General features: G+C 29.1%; 2 protein-coding genes across 5 annotated transcripts; one reads left to right on the top strand and one right to left on the bottom strand.

Annotated features, from left to right (window-relative positions):
* Positions 1 to 289: 289 nt before the first annotated feature.
* On the bottom strand, positions 290 to 11,064 carry LOC111033648 (feline leukemia virus subgroup C receptor-related protein 2). The gene is made up of 8 exons (XM_022314497.1): positions 10,787 to 11,064; positions 3,452 to 3,789; positions 2,262 to 2,486; positions 1,951 to 2,092; positions 1,249 to 1,460; positions 1,024 to 1,127; positions 834 to 944; positions 290 to 733 (listed from the first exon to the last, which is right to left on the bottom strand). Exons 2-8 carry the CDS (start codon positions 3,725 to 3,727, stop codon positions 454 to 456), a joined length of 1,350 nt encoding a protein of 449 aa, XP_022170189.1. The 5' UTR covers positions 3,728 to 3,789; positions 10,787 to 11,064; the 3' UTR covers positions 290 to 453.
* A 173-nt stretch (positions 11,065 to 11,237) lies between these two features.
* On the top strand, positions 11,238 to 17,107 carry LOC111033649. 4 transcript variants are annotated; one of them, XR_002604448.1, is made up of 3 exons: positions 11,238 to 12,212; positions 16,323 to 16,415; positions 16,870 to 17,107. XR_002604448.1 is itself a non-coding variant. In XM_022314499.1 (3 exons), the coding sequence occupies exons 1-3, from the start codon at positions 12,048 to 12,050 to the stop codon at positions 17,004 to 17,006; spliced, it is 408 nt and encodes a 135-aa protein (XP_022170191.1). In that variant the 5' UTR covers positions 11,238 to 12,047; the 3' UTR covers positions 17,007 to 17,107. The 4 variants fall into 4 exon arrangements, 2 of the variants coding, with proteins under 2 accessions (XP_022170191.1, XP_022170192.1); XM_022314499.1 differs by having other exon boundaries at positions 11,238 to 12,225; XR_002604449.1 differs by lacking the exon at positions 16,323 to 16,415.
* The last annotated feature ends 3,700 nt before the right edge of the window (positions 17,108 to 20,807 follow it).

The following is a 20,807-nucleotide window of genomic DNA, read 5'->3' as shown; positions in this document are numbered from 1 at the left end:
GGATTTTGAGTTGCGTCCTTTAATAACTCGGCTGACACCTAGTATGGCGTCTGAATATGATCAACCGCTATAGCATAGAGTTTGTAGGTAATACAATTATAATTTAATTTAAAAATGATTTTTTATTATCACAATAAAATTGGATGAGAAATACATTTTTAATTATTAAAATTATAAACAACAGCATAATATAATAACAGGAGTTATATTATAACATTAAAAAAATTCAATAGGTAATGAAAAATAAATACTTTATATTTTACTAAAATATGGAATATTAATAGGTTTAAACTTTAATTCCTTTCTAGGCGAATATGGAATATCATCAGATCCTTAAAATATATCAATATAAAATACTTAAATACTTTATAATATATTGGTGAGGCGATAATAAATTATAAATACTTGAGCCAATTATAAATTGCTTATGGTTATAAAACTATCATTAATTAATTAATTAACCAGTGATTTCTTTTCTTGAGCTGCTTGTCGCCGCAAGTCAGATGGTATCATGGCAGTGAGAAAGGTTCCTATGACGAGAGTTGCGGCCAAAAATAAATTGGCTTTCTTGTCTCCGGCAGCATTATTTATCCATCCATAAATCAAGGTGAAAACGATGCCGAATATTTGCACCACTGCATTTAGCATTCCGCTGGATGTTCCTTCGGACTCCGGATAGGTCAGTTCAGCAGCTAATTCGTATCCGACTGCTAAATAACCATTCATAAAAAACCTGGAAATGTATAAACACAAAGTTATATTTTGTGATTTGTTTAAAACAAATAACAATCATATCATGATGACCAATATTTTTTTTTCACTTATGTACCTACCCAAGTAGGATTGCAGATAGGTACACAACTGATATATATCCGCAAGACAACGTGAACGAGTAGACTATCATGCCGACCAACGAACAAGCATACACCACTAAAGTCGTTTCTCTAAATGTTTAAAATATTTCACATTAGCATAATTTTACTGCGATATTAAGTAAAATAAAAATATCTTTGCAACACTCACTTGAAAAGATGAGTTCTGTCCAAAACAAAACCACACACCACTGAACCCACCATTCCTGCAACGACGATTGTGAGACCTATCCTGCCGACATCCACCGCGTTATCCTACAATATGATAATAATATTGTTATTTGTTGTATACATATAGATACATGAATGCAAGCATTAATTGGTGTATACGATTATCGTCTAAGCGAAATCGAATAAAAGTGTTCTGAATACTTACAGGAAAATGTTCCAATATAATTTGGTTTAAGAGCGTGGAAATGGCATAAAACGAACCGACATTCATGCCGTATGACAGTAATAACAAGAGGAACCCGTAGTTGTAAACTAGTCTCCACAAAGACTTAATGAAGTTTTTGGGGTCGTTACTACTGGTCGACCTCTGGTTCGCTTGTGCCAAACTCGGTGGTAATGGCGGGGACGGCTTGACGACTGTCAACAGATGAAAATATGATTGTGAGATATTGTGCTGGCGTTAATACAAATATTATTCATACAGTGGTAATCTAGCTTGGAGCCTGGAGGTGTTAACCTACTGGTGTAGTAGTGAGGGACACATTTTTAGAAAATTAACGACGTATCTAGTAAGAGTGGTTTTTTTTTTTTAAATTATTTTTTATAACTCAAAAAATGGTATTATTGTTTGGGCTCAAGATGTCTAAAAAGGTACTTATACAGCATGACAACTCCTGAAAAAACTTGTAAAAATCATAATCAACTTTACATGCACAAAGCAATATAAATACTATAAATAAATAATTGACACTCTTCTTCGATGCACTATGTGTTTATGATAAAACATTATGTTATTATTTAATTTATTTAACCCACACTGTCCACACCAGTTAAAAGTATAATAATATTATTTTGTGAGGTACTTATTATAAACGTCACAAATGTTATCAATTGTTTTTAAACTTACAGCAATATATTAATATAAACACTAGTGTTGAACTTATGGCTGTGGCGTAAAACATTCGTGACAATCCAGCGGATATAGCGTACAAATCGCCGCTGTCTTGAACTAGTAGCGGTGGCAACAAGAAGCCGAGAGCTACACCGAACTGAAAAACAAAACACGTTACTACTTACTAGTATATACTATTGTTAATTAATCATTACGGTGTGTGAAAACTTGCATATATTTACAGCCATATAATACCAGATGGTACAGAATAAATTAAGAATTACTAGCTTTACTTAATATAGTACCTACAGTACATAGAGGTTTACCTGATTTCCAAACACTCCGATTGAACACGCCGTAGACACTTCAGACGGGCCAAACCACACTGCTGCCAGGCGAGCCGGCAGGTTCAAAATGAAAACTTGCGAACTAGCCGCAATCGTTTGACCTAACATTGTCATATAAAATCTGTCTGGACTGGAAGAAGCAACTTTAAACCAGGCACCGAGCATCGTGCCGAACGAGCCGGCTACCATAGCCACGCGAAGACCCTATATAAATATATAATACGGACATAATAATAGTATGCATAGACAATTAATTACATCAACCATCAGGGAGTCAAGACGCATTCAAAACTGCATGTTATGTCAATAAAAAGAAAAAACACAAAAAAGAAAATAACGTTTTACCAGACCCGAGATCCAAAACCAGACTTTTTTAAGGGGTGTTTACTGTTTATGTTTAAGGAGTTAATCACATTTATGTATAATCTATAACTAATATATTAAATACATCATTTATGCTATAATATAATATTGTACCAATGAACAACAGCTCTAGCAGCTGCTCATTTTTTAATCAGTACATTTATACATTTAAAAAAAGAAGTATGAAATGTGCAATATATATTATAATTTATATTCCTAAAGAATATACGTAAGCTAACTATATATGTAATACTTTTTGAGGTCTTATGCCTAAGAACTTTGCGCGCCTAATTGTTTTAAATTGTATTATTGTTATTAAGTTATTTACTTTAATGAGTACCTATTATGTGTGTACAATACTATAATTAAGGAAGAACAAAATTATTAAATAATTTTTTTAATTCTACTATGTGAACAAGAACAAATAGGTCACTATTTGAAAATCGAGTGTTGAGTAATATGATTTACACAAACAATTAATATAGATAAAGGTATTTATAAAAATATTTATTTATGAATCCTAAAACATTTAATTTCATAAAAAAAACATATTATTCGGATATGTATAAATATTATAGACCATTAAAATTGATCCAAGGTGGAGAATAGCCAGGCAAACTCTAGGACTCTATACGTTGTCTGGATTTTTCGTTATTTATTTTTTTTTTTGGTGACTGAAGCGTTGTAAGTAAGTGTACTCATTATTATTTATACATATTAAATTTAACCTATTTATATATATATTTATGTTGTCAATTAGGCTTAAAATAGGTATAGTCGTATGGAATATGGATTATAATATTTACCATCTTTTCTAATATCCACGACGCCGGGAATATCAGTGGTATGTAGGTGACCATATATACGATGGATGTGAAATCCACAGCAAAACTTGATACATCATAAAATTTAATAACCACGTTTGAAATAATGCTGTACTGTATCCATTGTACAGCGTTGATCATCGAACACAGGACAAATAGCACCAACATAAGCCATCGTCTTTTGTAAAGTTTACATTCTGTGATCGTCGGCTGTACGTTATGAGCCCCGGTGACTCCGCTATCCGTTGTGCCGGACATGATTTCTGTTCCTCAAGACCGTTTATCTCGATGTCATAATTTGATCACAACAATATATTAAACTGTTAACAAATTTTCAAATTTTTGTTTTAGTCATTTTGTACTTGACATAAGTATTCTATGTATTATGATGTTACTTTTTGTCAACATTACAGTAACCAATTTTGTCTCTGTAATTATTTAATATTCAAAATTGAGTCAATGTTCTTATGACGTAGTTCAATGGATTATATTATAAATATTTCAAATATGAATGGTGATATGTTAATTTATTTTAAAAATATATATCCAAGTATTCCATCGAAGTATTAAAAAATAAAATGTAGTTAAAATCAGACATATAAGTTGTTTGAATCAAATTAATAATAAAAATCCAGATCATTAAAATAATAATATACAAAAAAAGCGAGAAAGCTATATTATAAATTATATTTTTTTTCGTGAAAATCAGCAGGTGTGCTCTCTAGTAAAAGATTAATTACAATGAAAATAATTAATACGAATTATTTTTATTAGAGGGTACAAAAGAAAATAATAATACTAAATAAAGAAATGTGTGGAATCGATTAAAGAAAGCACCTATTAAATGCAACACGCAACTACATGATACACATACAATATTATACTCCTGTTTTATGTTCACGTTTGTTATTAGAAAACGTTTCTTGTTATTAGGTAACTAACTTATTGTTATTAAATTACTCGTTAACTCTCGATGATATCTGCAATAAGTTAATTGAACTATATAGAAGGCTGCATGTCATAGACTTTTGACCACTGTGTTTGATGTTTAATTACTGACCAATATATTATACAATATAATTTATATTGTCATCACAATCATCGCAAACTGCAGAGAACACAGCGTCGATAAAATGATTATTCTATTTAGGATTCACATAACTACTTAATAAAGTGAATAATAAAGGTGTGAAGTACTAATTGGATAACAATAGCCAATAAGCTCACTGCAAAAACCAATATAATATTATACCCCTAATATTGTGTTCCATTTTTTTTTTCGTTTATTTATATGTAGTAGGTACCAATAATAAAATATGAAAACAAACAATCTTACTATGAAAGATTACCTCTTCACAATTTTATAATTATCTTTCTTAAATAAAATATGTTTTTTTTATTGAAAAAATATAAACAATCTGTACATAAATCTGTTGCTTATTAATTAATATAAATGTGTTGAATTACTTGGATACTTATAAGATAAATAAAAAATATTTAAAAATTGAGACATACATTCATGAAATAACGATATTGAAAAAAACCAATACCATTTACAAAATTCCGGAATTTAATTCGAAGTATTTAAAAAATAATTTAGTTGAAGGAATATAATTAATATGATACTACTTTTAGAGATCTTGGGGGAAATTTTAAATAACTATAGTCTATAGAAGTTGCGTTGATTTCATAGTATAGTGTATACATATTATGTGGCTATTATATTTCTGTGAAGCTTGTGCAGTTTATTATAATTATCACTTATACAAAATGTCAAAAAGAAGACGTTTGGTGATAATTTATTTTCATAGCATACTTGAATAAAGAAAATATATCTAAACTCTCGTAAATCAGCCTAAGAAATATACCAGTTTTAGATGATATTCGATTTTGAAATAAATCTATACATTAGCATTGGAATTTGGTAGTTTCATAATACCCTACCCATCATTCCCTACATTATGTATATTGATCCCTACATTTCATTAATTATCGTATTGTACACCTAACTTGATATTAGATAGCAAGAGACCATTAATCGTATGTTAAGTTAATGTTCATTTTGTGTTGGATTTATGACAGTAAGGTAGTTGGAGTTGTTTAATCAGTTATCAGTATACAATTAAAAATATACACTTTATATTACATTCCCCCACTGAAATGTCCATGATTTCATAAAAGGCATCAACCATTTATTTAAATTAGTGTAACATATATGACAAATCACATACCTATTAAATGTTTGAAAAAAAATTATTTTTAAAGTGAATTATACGTAGGTACCTGGTACCTAATGATAGAATGGTGTACGCTCCACATGGTTGCGTGCAAGTCTACGCAGCTGCAAGCATATGTACGCGCATTATTGAACACTCATTAAAGCTTATGCACAGATAGGTACATTTAAAATGTTTAAACATCATTTAAATGATTTACCAGGATTGTTACCTATTTGTATTAATTTTTTTATTCAAGATACAATTTAGGTACTTTAAAAGTATTATATAATTTATAATATTAAATGCGTTTAAGATACCTAATCAAGTGCAATGTTGAAATGTAAATATTAAGTGAGCCAATTGCAACGGCCAACTGCAATTTGTAAACCAAAACTTTGAGTGATGGATGCTTCTTGTAATTTTCAATTGTAAGCTGTTGACCTCGAAGTTCATACTCTTATAATTAGATTATTTTATTGACTTTTGAGAGTTAGTGTAAGTGTGATGTTAGGCGTTTAGCTGATAATATTTAGTTGTACCGTACATCATGTCATTGTGTGTTTTGATATAATGGAGTACAAGTACCTACTTTAACATTTTGAGTAGGTAGTTAATTATTTAAATTTAAAAACTATCTCCTGCAGTGTCGAATTTAATTCAAACAAATTAAGAAGTAAAATAACTTTTCAATTACAAAAAAAAAAACAAGTATAGTATTAAGTAAATAATCAAAAAATAGGTTTGAAAAATTGCCATGACCAGTAGAGTGGTTAACATACATGTAGAATTGACAAACTGTGAAAAGCCATTAATGTTTTCAGGGGATATATTTTACAATAATAATATTATTTCACATAGACGGAAATCTCTAATGTCATTATAACACTAACAGTAACACTGAGTTGCAAATTTTAAATTGAGATTTAAATTTCTACGGAAGCAAACACTTCAAATTTGAATGTGGGTTGTGGCAAAACGTGGACAATTTATGAATTATTATCATATGCATTATAAAAAAGACCTTCATCTAATTCAACATCTATGGGAGGAGTTTCCGTGCAGTTAAAAGTAATACAATTTATTATTTACTGTAAAATTATCAGAAAACTAAATTATGAATTTCCATTTATTTAATAAATATTGATTTTTAATACCTATAATTTATATTGTATAAATGGTATTTGATTATTTTTACCAAACAGATAAATATTACATCGAATATCATATTATATGTTAATAGATATTTACATACATTGATAACGGTTGTAAACAAATGTTGACAGTAAATAGATATACGATTGCGGAAATCATATTAAAAGTACCTATAGATAATTTATCTAAGCACATCAATTTAAATTCTCACAGAACTAGTAAAATGATAAAATACTAATTAAATATAATAGGTACTATAGTACAATTTCAATCTAATAAAAAACAAAAAAATATAATGATGTGTGGGATATATATTAATTTTTATTTACTTACCAAATATATATATATATATATTTGAAAAATCTTAAAAACTTCCTATTTCATATTCATTATTTGCTAAGACGAAAAAGTGGTTTTATGGTTTAGTATAAGTTTATGTGATTAAACAATTCGTTTTGTGCTTTATTTGATTTAAACAATCAATACATACTTTGAATTATTGTATAACAAGTTTGAGTGTTTTAAAAAGTTACAGCCAGAAGATATGGCGGAGAAGTCGTTGGTGAGTGGGACACTCCTGGCGTGGGGATTAAAAATTAAAATAAATAAAAAGCTATCACTTAGATAATGCATGTGTAACTATGATGTGTTGGTAAATCAGCATGACTACAATCATATAGATGAAACATATCAATATATTCCACCATATGATTTCATAACCTCACATGGTCACGGGTTATACTTTATCCAACGATTTTCAATTCTTAATTTTAAAGATTTTCTTATCAAACTCTTAGGGTTTGGGAATTGTTCTAAATATATTAATTTGATTGATTTTTATAGCAAACATAAGATATACCTAGGTACATCGTACATGCAATTAATTATAATGTTCAACTATCTATACCTTTAATATTTACATGAAATGTGATGATAGCAATCTATTAAATACCTATTGTTTTTTTATATTTAAAACTATAATATAAATGCATAGATTTTTGTACTTGCCATACCTTAGAAATCACACGTATAAAAAACAAAAACAAAGGATCTTGAAGATGTTCAACTCCGTGGCTGTACTGTTAGTGTAGAACAGGGTTCTTCTAACCTTTTTAGGTAGCGAGCCACCTAATATTTTTTTTAAACCTAGCAGACCGCATGCACAATTGTAATACAAACATGTATTAATAAATTATTAAAAAAGTATTAAAAAATACATCCTATGCTCATGTCTCTCGAGACTCAAATAAAGGCGAGACAGGCCGCGGGTTGAAGACACCTGATATAGAATATTAAGATAAAGAAAATATCGGTTATAAATGATAAATAGTTAATACTACATTACTAGGTACCTAATAAAAATTAAATTTTTCACTACATTTATTAACAAATTATTCGTCCTACGATTCAAAATTATAAAATATAGGACAGACAATATATGTTATAGGCCTAACATAAACTATAGTTGAAATAATAATAAAAAAAAAAACATAGACTATAGTTCTTTCGTTGTCAGTTCACAGTTGTCACTATATATATATTGATTTAATAATATAATATATAAAAGAAGGTGTATTCATTGTTCAAAAATGTTTGAATAATCAATAAAATAATATAATATACAAACTACAAAGACAATAACAGTGAAACGTTTGGTAAAATACAAGCTGTTGAGCACTTAATTGTTTAAATATTTGTAGGTTTTTCATTAACTAATACGTTTTGATTTATATTTAGGATTTCTGATAAATTTTCGTAATACGGTGAGGACTGAGTTTATAAGCTGTATTCCATTAAATAGATTTTAATTTTAATTTTATGACTCGGAAATTCATTAAAAATAAGTACCATTATCTCGGAGTGAATGAAACAAAATATAGTTAAATGATAATTTATATTATCTTTTGGATAATTACCACGTCCAGTATTATAATAAATTATACATTGATAGTTAAATTAATAATTTGTACCTATAACTATACAGGAATTCCATTTGTAGATAATTTATTAAATACAATTAGCGAATAGCGATTGGACTGTGTAAAGTATGTTGTTAATTAATTTTTTTGTAGCTTGTTGATCTTGTCATCCTGACAGATAAGCTTCATAGTCTATTGATAACAGTAATAAAAAAAACACACGCATGCTTATTAAAAAGATTATTATTCGTCCCGCGATAATTTAAAAACAAGAGAAAACCTGCATTAATGAAGTTTTTCGTAAGTTTGCAAATATTTATGGAAAACAATTCAAAATCCAAAGGATTAAGGAAACGATAGTCAAATTATTCATAATCGAAACTGTTTAAGAAATATAAGGTATAGCAAATTACCTTCGAAAATCAACATTATTAACAGTTACCATCACCACCGTATAACGAATAATGACTATCATGTACTGAGTAATATATACTATATAATAATATACTGTATGAAAAAAAAGAACAGCATTTAATGATATTGTAATTATTTTAAATACAGTTATGATCAAGCTACCCGTTAAATTACGCGAGCTACGAGTCATAGGTAACACCTAATATCACGTATAATTATGTCTGTTCATCATAATATGTTTAAACTGGTTAGTTGGTACACAATATAAGATAATTTTATGCTCACACAGTAATCGGATTGTTTTGCGTAATTAATACGAACTTTTTATAGGAAGTCATTTTTTTTTTTTTTTGGCGATAATGCATCAATTAAAGGTGGTAGGTAGTAGGTACGGTAGTTTGGTTGTTTATACATTCCGTCTTTCGCGCGAGAAAACATTTGAATATTTCGCAAGTAAAAAAGCACACGGGACGGACGAGACGACGGCGACTACGTTAGACTTCGGATCGGGAGAGCAATTTACACAGTGATTTCACCGCGACGGTAGACGACAATATTAATAACACCGATAAAAATTACAATAAATCGTTATTGGAGGTTTTAAGAGCACGAATATAATATTAATGTTTTGACAGAGACGTAGGTATTTTAAACACATATTCTCGCGGTGTTTCGAAAATCTCCGTGCGCGCGCATCGTGGACATAATAATATTATACGCTAGCACAACAATATATTATTATGCCTGCCGAGAGCAGTGCGGTGGCGTGGTAGGTATATGACACAGTAAGTCGTACTCCGAATGCTAAAAATAATTTCGCGCCTGTTCTGTGGCGCAGCGTCTTGCCCGAAATCTGCCACCGCCACCACCACCAAGCGAGCATTATTACTATTTACTATTTAGTATTTTACTATTATCATTTATAATCATTATTATCATCATCTATACACTCGCGCGTTTCATTTAAGCACCGAATTCGTCACATATTCTTATTATTTATAGAATAGATAAATATATTTAAATGTATATCTACTATTCTCAATACGAGCTGTGAATTGTATTATTGTTACAATTTTAAAATAGGTTTTATATAATTTATAGTGTATATAATACTGAATACAATACGAATCAAAAGTTCCTTATCGCCATACAAATGGTTTTCTCAACAGTAATTGAGTAATTCTTAACAAATGTATGCCGTTAAATTTAAATTATCACAGGAAACTGTCGAAAAAACAACATTTGAACATATAAATACTGTAGAGATAAAGAGATATTATATTCGGGGAGCGACATGGGACTTTTGGAACACGTAGATAATGTTTAAAATATTATTGTGTACATAACAGTTAAAATAATGAAAGGTGTTATAGATTCTTTAACAATTACTCAAAGAGAAGAACCGAATCCAAAATATATGACATATAGTCATAGTCCATAGATTAATCACATGTAATTAAATTAACTTAAGCCATTCATGTATCATACTAAAATATTTAGTATAAATCTTTAAAAATATGTATTGTACTCCAGAAATGCCAATAACCTTAGCAGTTGAGGGGTATATATAAAAAAAAAAAATAAAAGATATTAATTTTCAAATATTTGTTTACCTTCTTATGATTTATCACATATGGTATATGGATGTATCTGTCTAGTCCAAGTCCGCGAGTGTACGTCTACAGGTGCGCGACGGAATACTGAATACTGAATAGTAAACAGATGAACGACCGGCGTAACGCACGAGGACGGCGATATTATTATGATAATAATGTAAACACTAACAATAATTTTATATCATATTATATAATTATTATTACAATTTGATGTAATACCGGTTCTTCGTTGCACTTGGAGGTGGCTGCTTGACCGATGCAGGCTGAAGGTGCTCCACTGGTGGCGTGCGTTTGCCGACTCCCGTACTCCGGCGACGGCGGCAACACTGAAACCGGTTCGGCGGCGACACGGCGGCATAATCGATGACGTCGCGCGTTAGCTGATCGGTACCACGTCTCGGGATTGGACGGACATCGGTGGGATGCGCGCGCTACTCGCCCGGCCGCCCTACAGGTAGACTATTGACTCTCCCGTAGTCCCGTCTGCACTCGTTGGTTCACGCGACTTGTTGATTAAAATAAATAGTATTTTGTTTAAATTTACTGCGGTACACGTTACACTCATTATTTGTATCGTAATTCATCAGGATCAATAATAATATGTATGAAATAGTCATCAGTCATATCTGACTACTTTAATATCAGAATGTGTGTTTGGAAAATATCGGAAAACTATATTACAATTCATAACTTATGAATAATGATGATAGACGATAGTAGTATCTAAGTACCAACTCGTACGGTGTACGCAGCTATGAAATCAAATGTATGTAACAGTTACATATTTACGTCAATAAATTGATATAACAATATAACATAATATTATATACTCATCAACGATCAGACTAACCTACTGGTAGTAAATGCAATAGAATTGAAAGAAATTACAAAAAACGATGTTTGGGCATACTGCAGAATGCAGAGGTATTATATTATACAGAAATGCGGAATGCACACAGCATTTTAGTTGGTTTGTTCTTCGATAATTTATGGTCAGTGGAGGGGTAGAAAGGATCGGCATGATATATATTATAAAAACACTCATTTTTGTCGTATCGGAGCAGATAGGTATATACCTACCGCCTACCTAATGTTTCGTATGAATTTAATTCTTTTATGACAATATTTAAAGTAACAATAAAGATAATAGTAATAATATAACGCCATACCATTATATAGTATCATTCTACCTACGCAATACGCAGTACGCACTGCGACGGCTGTACAGGGGTTCCTGTCGCACACGGATACGGTTCCTATGCCCGTTTCGAAATCACGTCGTTGGGTAATGGTACCCATGCAAGTACGCAACAAGCATATTTTTTTGTGTTACGAAATTAAATATTTCATTCGACATGTGACGGAGCTTTGCAGCTATACCTACCTATGTCATGACCATCGCACGAGACCACGTGGCTACAAAGTATATATGTTTTGTAAGACTGTAATTTAATACTTATAGAAATAGGTATGTATACGAAATGGCTATGACATTGTATTCTTAATAATTCTGGTCTGGTCTCTGACCGATTACAGAGGAACGTGTTCATCACACGAGCTGCAATTTCTATGATAAGTGCAACCTGTAGTGATTTTATACTTAGTACAGAGTCCATAGGCGGAGCTTGATAAATTTATTTGGGGGGGGGGGCTCAAGTTCTAGATTACTTAAAGAAAATAATTTTTAAGAACTTCCTATTTGCTTAAAAATAATCTTGTATATGTTATGTAAAAACAAAGAAATACATTTTAAAAATAAAAACCGTCCAGTGTTCAGTGTGTTGCAGCAAATTATACTTCGATATATATATGAACAAATAAACTAAAATTTATTGATGTATTTGCATAATATTTCAATATTACCTACTACAAATTCAAAAACAATTACTTTCGTTTTCAGAATTATTTCTTTGATTATCTCTGTCAACGTCCTGTACTATTTACAGCGGCTGATTGAAAGGAATAGAGGCCCTGTGAACTATTTACTTTGGAGCGCTTTTTAATCAAAAATATTGGTAAAAATTAAAAACAGGCAAACTTCAAAAGTGAAGATAGCTGACTACAAAATACAAGTTTAATCCTTAAATCCTAACGATTTGATCAAAGTTAATTACAATATTCTGCATTTTTTCTTGTATTTGCAAATTCAGCAATAATATCTTTAAACGTTGATATTTTTTTTGTAACATCATGATCGATTTAAAATTATGTAAATGAATCCAGTCTTTTGTATGAAAGAAGAGCGCATGTGAGTTTTTATAATATGATTACCTCAGTTTAAGTATCTATACACTTTTTTGGTATAGAGTTGTAATAGCCAAGAGGGGTCTTAGAAATTCGGGGGGCATGTGCTCGTGTACCGCGTGCGTATATGTGTAAATTATTCTCTGCTTATATAGGTATTAAGCTAGGTACCAGTAACTCATAAGTCATAACTGATTGATATATTTTAATTTTTTATAATTTTCAACGCCCAAGGGGCAGAAAGTACAATTTTAGTTATATACACAATGATATAAACAATTTAACAACGCATTCAACAATGCATTCATAATGTTTTAAAAGGTTAATAATATTTATATATCTACTAAATCTTAATATATTGTTCATAGGGCTATATATAACAAAATAACGAATTCAAGTTAACAATTAATAACAAATGTTATAGTAGAATGGGTATTTGTGGTATTCTAAAACTAATTGTGTTCAACAGTTCAGGCTCACTATTTTACTCGTTTGTACTTTGTATAGAAACGAGACATCATTATAATTTCTCCACGATGATAAACATTAAAGACATTATTTTTTTCATTTTTCTTTCTGTATCAGATATTGGTTGACCCTATAAATTTAGTTTTTAATCGATACTATACTCGTTTAAATCGTCTTTGAAGTTTTAATACCTTATCAATTTTGTTAACTATACCTATTTAAGCTATTTTTTTAGGGTTCCATATAATATACCTAGTGAATTATATGCACTTGACTTTTGCCGATAACTGAAACGATAAGCGTTTATATTCCGGTTCAGAACCGATTTTATGGCGCCGAATAATTAAATTTGTTCCATCTCATAATAGACGCAGAATTCTATATCATATACCTATAGTGTATCATACAACACTATAGTACAGTTTTACTACAATATCTGTATATTAATACAGATTTAAAATACTCAACACACGTGTGTTTTTTTTATAGCTGCTAACTATATAGGAATTTAGGAAACAAAAAATGCCACGTCAGAAAATATTGAAATTGAAATGTACGAAATATGTCCGATTATGATAAAAACACCTAAAAAACAGTGAGACTTAATATATTATTGATATATCCCAGTTTAAAGTAATACGATAATGTAGTTATTTATAAACATCCACCAATACACCACATCACTATCACACGAAATATTATTATAGACTGTTGCAAAATTATATTGTATTATATTTTTATCATATGCACTTAAATAATATTATAAGCGCTTTGCGCTTACGTAGAGCACACAACAGAGACGATAATAATAGATATCTAATCATGTTTAGGTAAACAAATTATTATGTATTAACATTGTATATAGGGCACCTAATGCATCAATTATTATTATAATATTATACTCGTAGGTATCATACAATTTTTAACTATATTAATGCAAATATCTGCAATTAAATTTGTCATAGACATTTGCTATATTTTATACTTGAAACTGTACTTCTGAAATCTGAATACTATTTTGAATTTTATCTTTTAGTTATTAGCGACTACGCTATATCATTTTGTAGTTGGTAGAAAATATTTAGTATTTATGTATATTATTTGGTATTTCCATTGTTAAAATATTAGAGGGCATTAGCAACAATTTTAAATAGTCAATTGCTACATTTTTGTATTGCATACATCTAATAAATTTATTAGTATTTATAATTTTGAGAGTTGCTGTTTATTTCATTTTACTTTTTGTTATTTATCTATAAGTATTTACTATTTAACATTTGTTATTAAACTATTAATTACGCTACATATTATGCGGGATATATTGACTCCACCGGCTGTGTTTATAATATACATAAAATATTGATTCCACTATTGATTCCATATTGTAGTGTTCATAGTAAGTACTTATTGATTCTACCTAACCCTAATTTTTGAATAAACACAATAAAAAAATAATAATAAGAATAAAAATATTAAAAAATGAATTTGTTTTAGATAATTTTATTTTTTTACTACTTCCAATTTAAAAAAATTAATATTTTCATAAGCATTAATAGTTTTTAAAATATAATGATTGATTAATCGTTCACCATAAAAAATCACTGAATATTAATATTTGTCACCAAGTTTTCAATTTTTTTCTTCATATTTAAAAATATTTAAGTCCGTGGAATCAATCATTAAGTACTTAATAGTTAATAATATGAACAGTATCTGGCGGGATAAAAATCCAGTAGAATCGATATGTAGATATTATAAACAGTAGCCGGTAGAAACAATATATAATCCTTTTTCCAAAGCAGTTATATTGAACTGACGAAATCAATAAGTCCCCGTAAGTGGAGTATAGTCATATGTCCGGGTTTGGCATAGACTGTACCTTCAAATTTTGAAATTTGAATTAAAAAAGGTGATTTTGAGGATAACCGGTATATGCCCATTAGGACACCGAGACGCTAATGAAAACTGGTACAGACCAATTAATTGCTCGGCACCACTGATTGTCCCGGAATTAAACTTTATCATTTATGTTACCAATTTATCTTTATTTTACAATTTTAGACAAAAACGATATTGTTACTTTTAATAAATGATAATATATAGCCAAGTTGATTATGAGTACTTGATTGACTGGCGAAATCTATTTTTAAAATATTTTCGGCCCTGGCGATTGCAATATTATTGTCTATTGACGAATGCTTTCATTGTTTTTCTTTTTTTCACAACAATCTTTGTTGCCGTTATAATCAATTATTTTGTGAAACCTTCGTTATTTTTTAAAAATTATTTAACAATCCGTAGTAGGTTATCATTTATTTAAACATAGTTCATAAATAATAAATCAGTATAGTATCATTTAAAATGTATTGCATACCTTTATACCTTAACCTGCAAGGAATTACGTTTATTTATTTGTACATATGTAACTTTTTTTTGGAAAGGGCGGTATGATAAAACAATTTTAATTTATATATTTGACACACCAAAGTATCAATAACATACAATTTGAACATTTTTGCAAATAATAGTGTTGGTACACATTTTTACTCCATGCACAGGAGCGGTTCCAGGAGGGCTAGGGGGCGCGGCCTCTCCTAAGCCTGTATTTCTAAAAAATTGAATATTTTTTAAATCAAAATAACAAAAAAACATGCTATAATATCGAAAGTTTTCTGAAAATTATGACTTAGCTCTCCCCCCTATGTCTCTGGAGCCGCCCCTGTCCATGCCTTACAGTTTGCAGGTAACCACTGGTCCAAAACAATAAAATACGAGTTATTTTCAGGTTACGATGACATACATCCTTGAAATTTTGTTTCAGTTTATTACCAGAAACGTTCGTCAAAAAAATACAGAGCAGCGCATATGACATACGGTTTAGAAACTGAAACAGATATATTGATACATGCACTAAGTATGTGTGTATAAAATGGCATTTTGATAATGATTTTTTTTTGAGCTATGTACAAATAAAATTTGATCTAGATAAAATTAGGAATTTAAATGTATGTTTTTTGTAACAAGCGGGTTGAAATCGGAACAGATATTTTTGTTTTTCTATAAATCAAACCTACACCGTAAAAATGTATTGTACCTACAATGTAAATAAGCATAATATTATCCATATATTAATAATAATTACGTACAATTGTGGAGATGTTTGTAATGTTTTGTAACTGGTGAGATACACTCGTAGGTAATTAGTGATAATTTCTGATAAACGCCAGCTCAAAAAAAAGAAAAATTAGTGAAGTGTGGCATGGTTCACGAGTTCATGATATTCCTTCAATATGCATCATTATTATTATGCATTTATGCAGTTACAGTAATTATCACTAATCAGTAAAATATCTTTTTATTCGTTTTAGAACCACTTCATGGAGACTGTAATGTTTTCACAAGGCTATTGCCCAAGCTAAACATTGTACAACATCCACACTCTGCAGCTGTATATTTGCATTTATATACATCAGTATGTATAGCATTTATCGTGGATTATATTTAATAGCTGATAATAGTATACGTTATTATTACTGGTTAGTTGTTACAATGTTACCTACGTATAAGTTACAACAAATAATTTAATTAAAACCTCTTAAACTGTGATTTATGAATTATTGATACTTTGTAAACTCTTAATTTTGTACAGATTTTAAACAAAATCAGATTTAAAAAAAAATATTTGCAAGTCGCTATACATTTATTAATTTGTTTTTAGTTAAGTGAATACCTACGTATGCCTACGTGAATACGACACAATAGGTACTATTTAGTGTACAGAATACAGTAACTTGCCAAAAACCCAAGAATTTCATCGATTTTTAACGAATGTTTAAACAATGGATGAATTAAAATAGAATGCTGATATGCCAAATGCTGATAAACATATTAACAAATTGGCACTTTGGCAGCTACTAAATAATCGATTTTTAAGAACAACTATTTTTATAAATTGTCATCATTTTTATTGCATTATTGCATTGAACATTGAATAATTGTAAGAAAGAAATAACTAAACTAACAAAAGAAATGTTTAATAATTATTATTATGGTTGTACCTTGTATAAGTTATGTAACTGATCTTTAATTAAGTAATGAAGTTGTTTCATACGATATGAGTAAAATTCCACTATCGAAGGGGTATAAAGGGAATTGGTAACGACGTACAATCATTAAGTTATCTAAAGACCAAAGGTGTTGAGAAGTATATATAGCATAATAAAATGTCATTAGTGAATTTTCTGATGTACAAATTAATATCATAAATTATTATTTAGTATAATATTCACTAATATTTTTATTTTTAATACTATTACTTACAGAATATACTTAAAAAATATTATTTGTTATATTATTAATTAATACAAACAAATGCACCTATAAAATGTATTACCTAATTAAACTAAATAGGCTATATTAATTATAGACATTTATAGTTTATGTACCTACTATTTAATCTGTACCTACTTTAGAGAAACAGAGTAGGTAGTGCAGTAAAAATATAATTTAATGTATAACTATTTTATTATTTTATATATTATTTTCTCTAAAATTTAAATAATTTGCTTTGATTATTAGTAAGGTATTACTTAGGTATTAATTGGATAAGCCCAAATTAGTTACTATTACATATGATATAAAACAATATACTTTACTCATATTTTAATTAGATTTAATATTATATAATAAAATAGACACTAACTTCATAAAAAATGTGTACCTACTTTGTAACATTTTAAAGCAGTGTTTATTGAAACAATCAAAAATACATCTATATTTTGTTGTATGAATTACTGGGTTTATTATTGTATGTATTTAAGTATACATTAGACATAATATTGCTTATAACAATTTATGCATGAGTTTTTCTGATAACTGATTAAATTACAATTGTCAATTTTACAAGTAAGGATAAACGTAACTTAAATATGATGACTATCATTAATTTTACAAAGTACAAATTAAAGTGAATAATTAAGTATATTAACTATATTATAAATATTGTATACATCAGTTATGCTTCTTAATATCGAAATAACATCAGACTTAAACATAACACGACTAGAACCAAAACAATCTATAGCTGTGGATAGTTTTTTAAAAAGGCTCAATACATTTTTCAATAGAAAGAAATGAAAAATAAATAATTTGTTCTGAAATAGTTTTCCTAACCTTTCTATAAGATCGTAAATTTGGACATTCAACAAAAGCATTGCATTTAATAGATCATTTATAAATAAAATAACAGAGAGCTGTCTTCTTACTTCTATAGACTTCAAACCAATTAACAATTGACAGCCAAGAATGACTAGATATAGGAGTATTAGTGACAGCAATTCTTTTAAACAATCTATATTGGGCTAATTCAATATCTTGTAATGTTGTAACAGTTGTAAGTATGTAGACAAGTTCTGAGACCAAATTATGGATCCAAATTCTACTGTAGATCGGACGAGCGAACAATATAACGATTTTAAGCTTAATATCTGTTTAACATTTTTGGTATTCCTATTAATATAGCCTAGGGTTCAATGCGATTTATTCAAAATTATTTTATGGTTGATCTTAAATGAAAGGTCCGAATCTTAATGTATACATGCATCTTTAATTAATGATACTCTGCTTAATTCATTATTATAAAGTTTATAAATTAACATAATTGGGTTTTTAGAATGGGTATATGAAATAATTTTGCATTTGTCAATGTTCTAATTTGTTCCAAGCACATAATTTTTTAAGTGATCCTGTAGTATCTCAGAGTCCGATGATGATTGAGCTGTACAAAATAATTTAGTATCATCTGAAAAAGTTAAAATGTTATAAAGTTATTAGATCCTAGTGTCAAATCATAAATAAAAATTAGAAAAAACAAAGGCATTAAATGTGAACCTTGAAGAACACCGGCAGACGATACATGGAAATCATTAGAAACAAGAGATGAAAGTTTAACTGTTTGGGAACGGGTTTTGTAGGTAGGAAGTGATCCATGACCAAAATGAACCATTAACATCAAATGCCTTTAACTTATTTAATAAAATACCTTGGTTAACCTTATCGAAGACCTTTTGGAAGTCTACATATATTGTATCAACTTGACAATTTCGATCATATACGATTATAAAAGATATGTTTGATGGGTTAAAAGATTCGTTAGAATGGAATGCCCTGGTAAAAAACCATGTTGGTTTGGGTTTATGTAATTAGGTAATAGCGTTGTTAATTATTTGTAATGATTGCCTCAAATAATTTAGGGATAATCGAATATTTAGAAATAGAACGATAGTTACATATATTACTTCTGTCTCCAGATTTATAAATTGATGTAATAAATTATGTTTTCCAAATATCGGAAAATTACCATTAGTAAGTGAAAAAATTAAATAACAATAATAAAGGTATAATTAATGATTATTTACAAGCTTTTAAAAATGATGGAGACATTTCATCTGGTTCTGTACCAGTTTGTACTCTTAATGAACTTAGAATATCAGTTGAAATCTCAGTCTCCGAAATAAACCAAGAGTTCAAATTAAGATCATAATTATTTAACAAAAAATCATCATATACATCAGTATTTTTGGAATAATAAACATAAACTAAGGATTACTTGATTTAAATCGTGAAAGTGCTAGTTCTTAAATGAATACGATTTTGAAGGATGGCATTTTTCCAGGTAAGATTTATTATATCATCATTACACCATACAATTAAATTTAGAGTAACAGCAAGAACATATTATATACATATTCTCACTATTTTTTGATCGAGTCAAAAACCCTACATTAACCCACCATAGAATCCAATTTATGTTAATAAACTGCTAAGACTTGTAAACCAATATTCTAGCTATTATTATTTAATTAAAAATACACATTATAGCTTACATTTTTCCAGTTTACAAAATATCTTTTACACTCTGAATACATGTTTGAAGATTAGAAAGTTAACAATTCGAAGAATTTCAGAATTTGGGGATACTAGGTAAATCAGAGGTCAGGTAAACGAGTTTATGGTTAGTGTGATAACGACTTAAAATGTTATTATGGTCACAGTGTTATCTTGTAGCCTGTAGGACGATGCAGAGTGAAAGGAAAGACGGGTGCAACTGGAAACGAAACGATGCCTATATATATTCTATAGTATAGATACCGGTTCTGTATGAAATATATCTATCATCTATACCAACATTAGTGCACTACGGTATTTTAATATGATTTGAATTCCAAAAATTCGGAGCAGGAAACCGAGGTGGTTGTCCATGACCTCTGGCCAGCTTGTATCTTTAGTTGTATGTATATGTTTATTT

Source organism: Myzus persicae, unplaced genomic scaffold, assembly GCF_001856785.1.
Source record: "Myzus persicae strain clone G006 unplaced genomic scaffold, MPER_G0061.0, whole genome shotgun sequence".
Lineage (NCBI taxonomy): Eukaryota > Metazoa > Arthropoda > Insecta > Hemiptera > Aphididae > Myzus > Myzus persicae.
Note: the sequence above shows the minus strand (reverse complement) of the source record. Positions and strands in the feature narration are given on the sequence as shown.

What these genes read in the sequence shown, in the direction of transcription:
- LOC111033649 (XM_022314499.1), top strand. Translation starts at nt 12,048, where the DNA reads ATGCCCGTTTCGAAATCACGTCGTTGGGTAATGGTACCCATGCAAGTA. An exon ending in CTACAAAGTATATATGTTTT is followed by an intron (nt 12,226 to 16,322) that starts GTAAGACTGTAA and finishes ATTTTGTTTCAG; the next exon opens with TTTATTACCAGAAACGTTCG. An exon ending in TATATTGATACATGCACTAA is followed by an intron (nt 16,416 to 16,869) that starts GTATGTGTGTAT and finishes TATTCGTTTTAG; the next exon opens with AACCACTTCATGGAGACTGT.
- LOC111033648 (XM_022314497.1), bottom strand. Translation starts at nt 3,727, where the DNA reads ATGTCCGGCACAACGGATAGCGGAGTCACCGGGGCTCATAACGTACAG. An exon ending in CGTGGATATTAGAAAAGATG is followed by an intron (nt 2,487 to 3,451) that starts GTAAATATTATA and finishes ATATTTATATAG; the next exon opens with GGTCTTCGCGTGGCTATGGT. An exon ending in CTATCTGCAATCCTACTTGG is followed by an intron (nt 734 to 833) that starts GTAGGTACATAA and finishes ATACATTTCCAG; the next exon opens with GTTTTTTATGAATGGTTATT.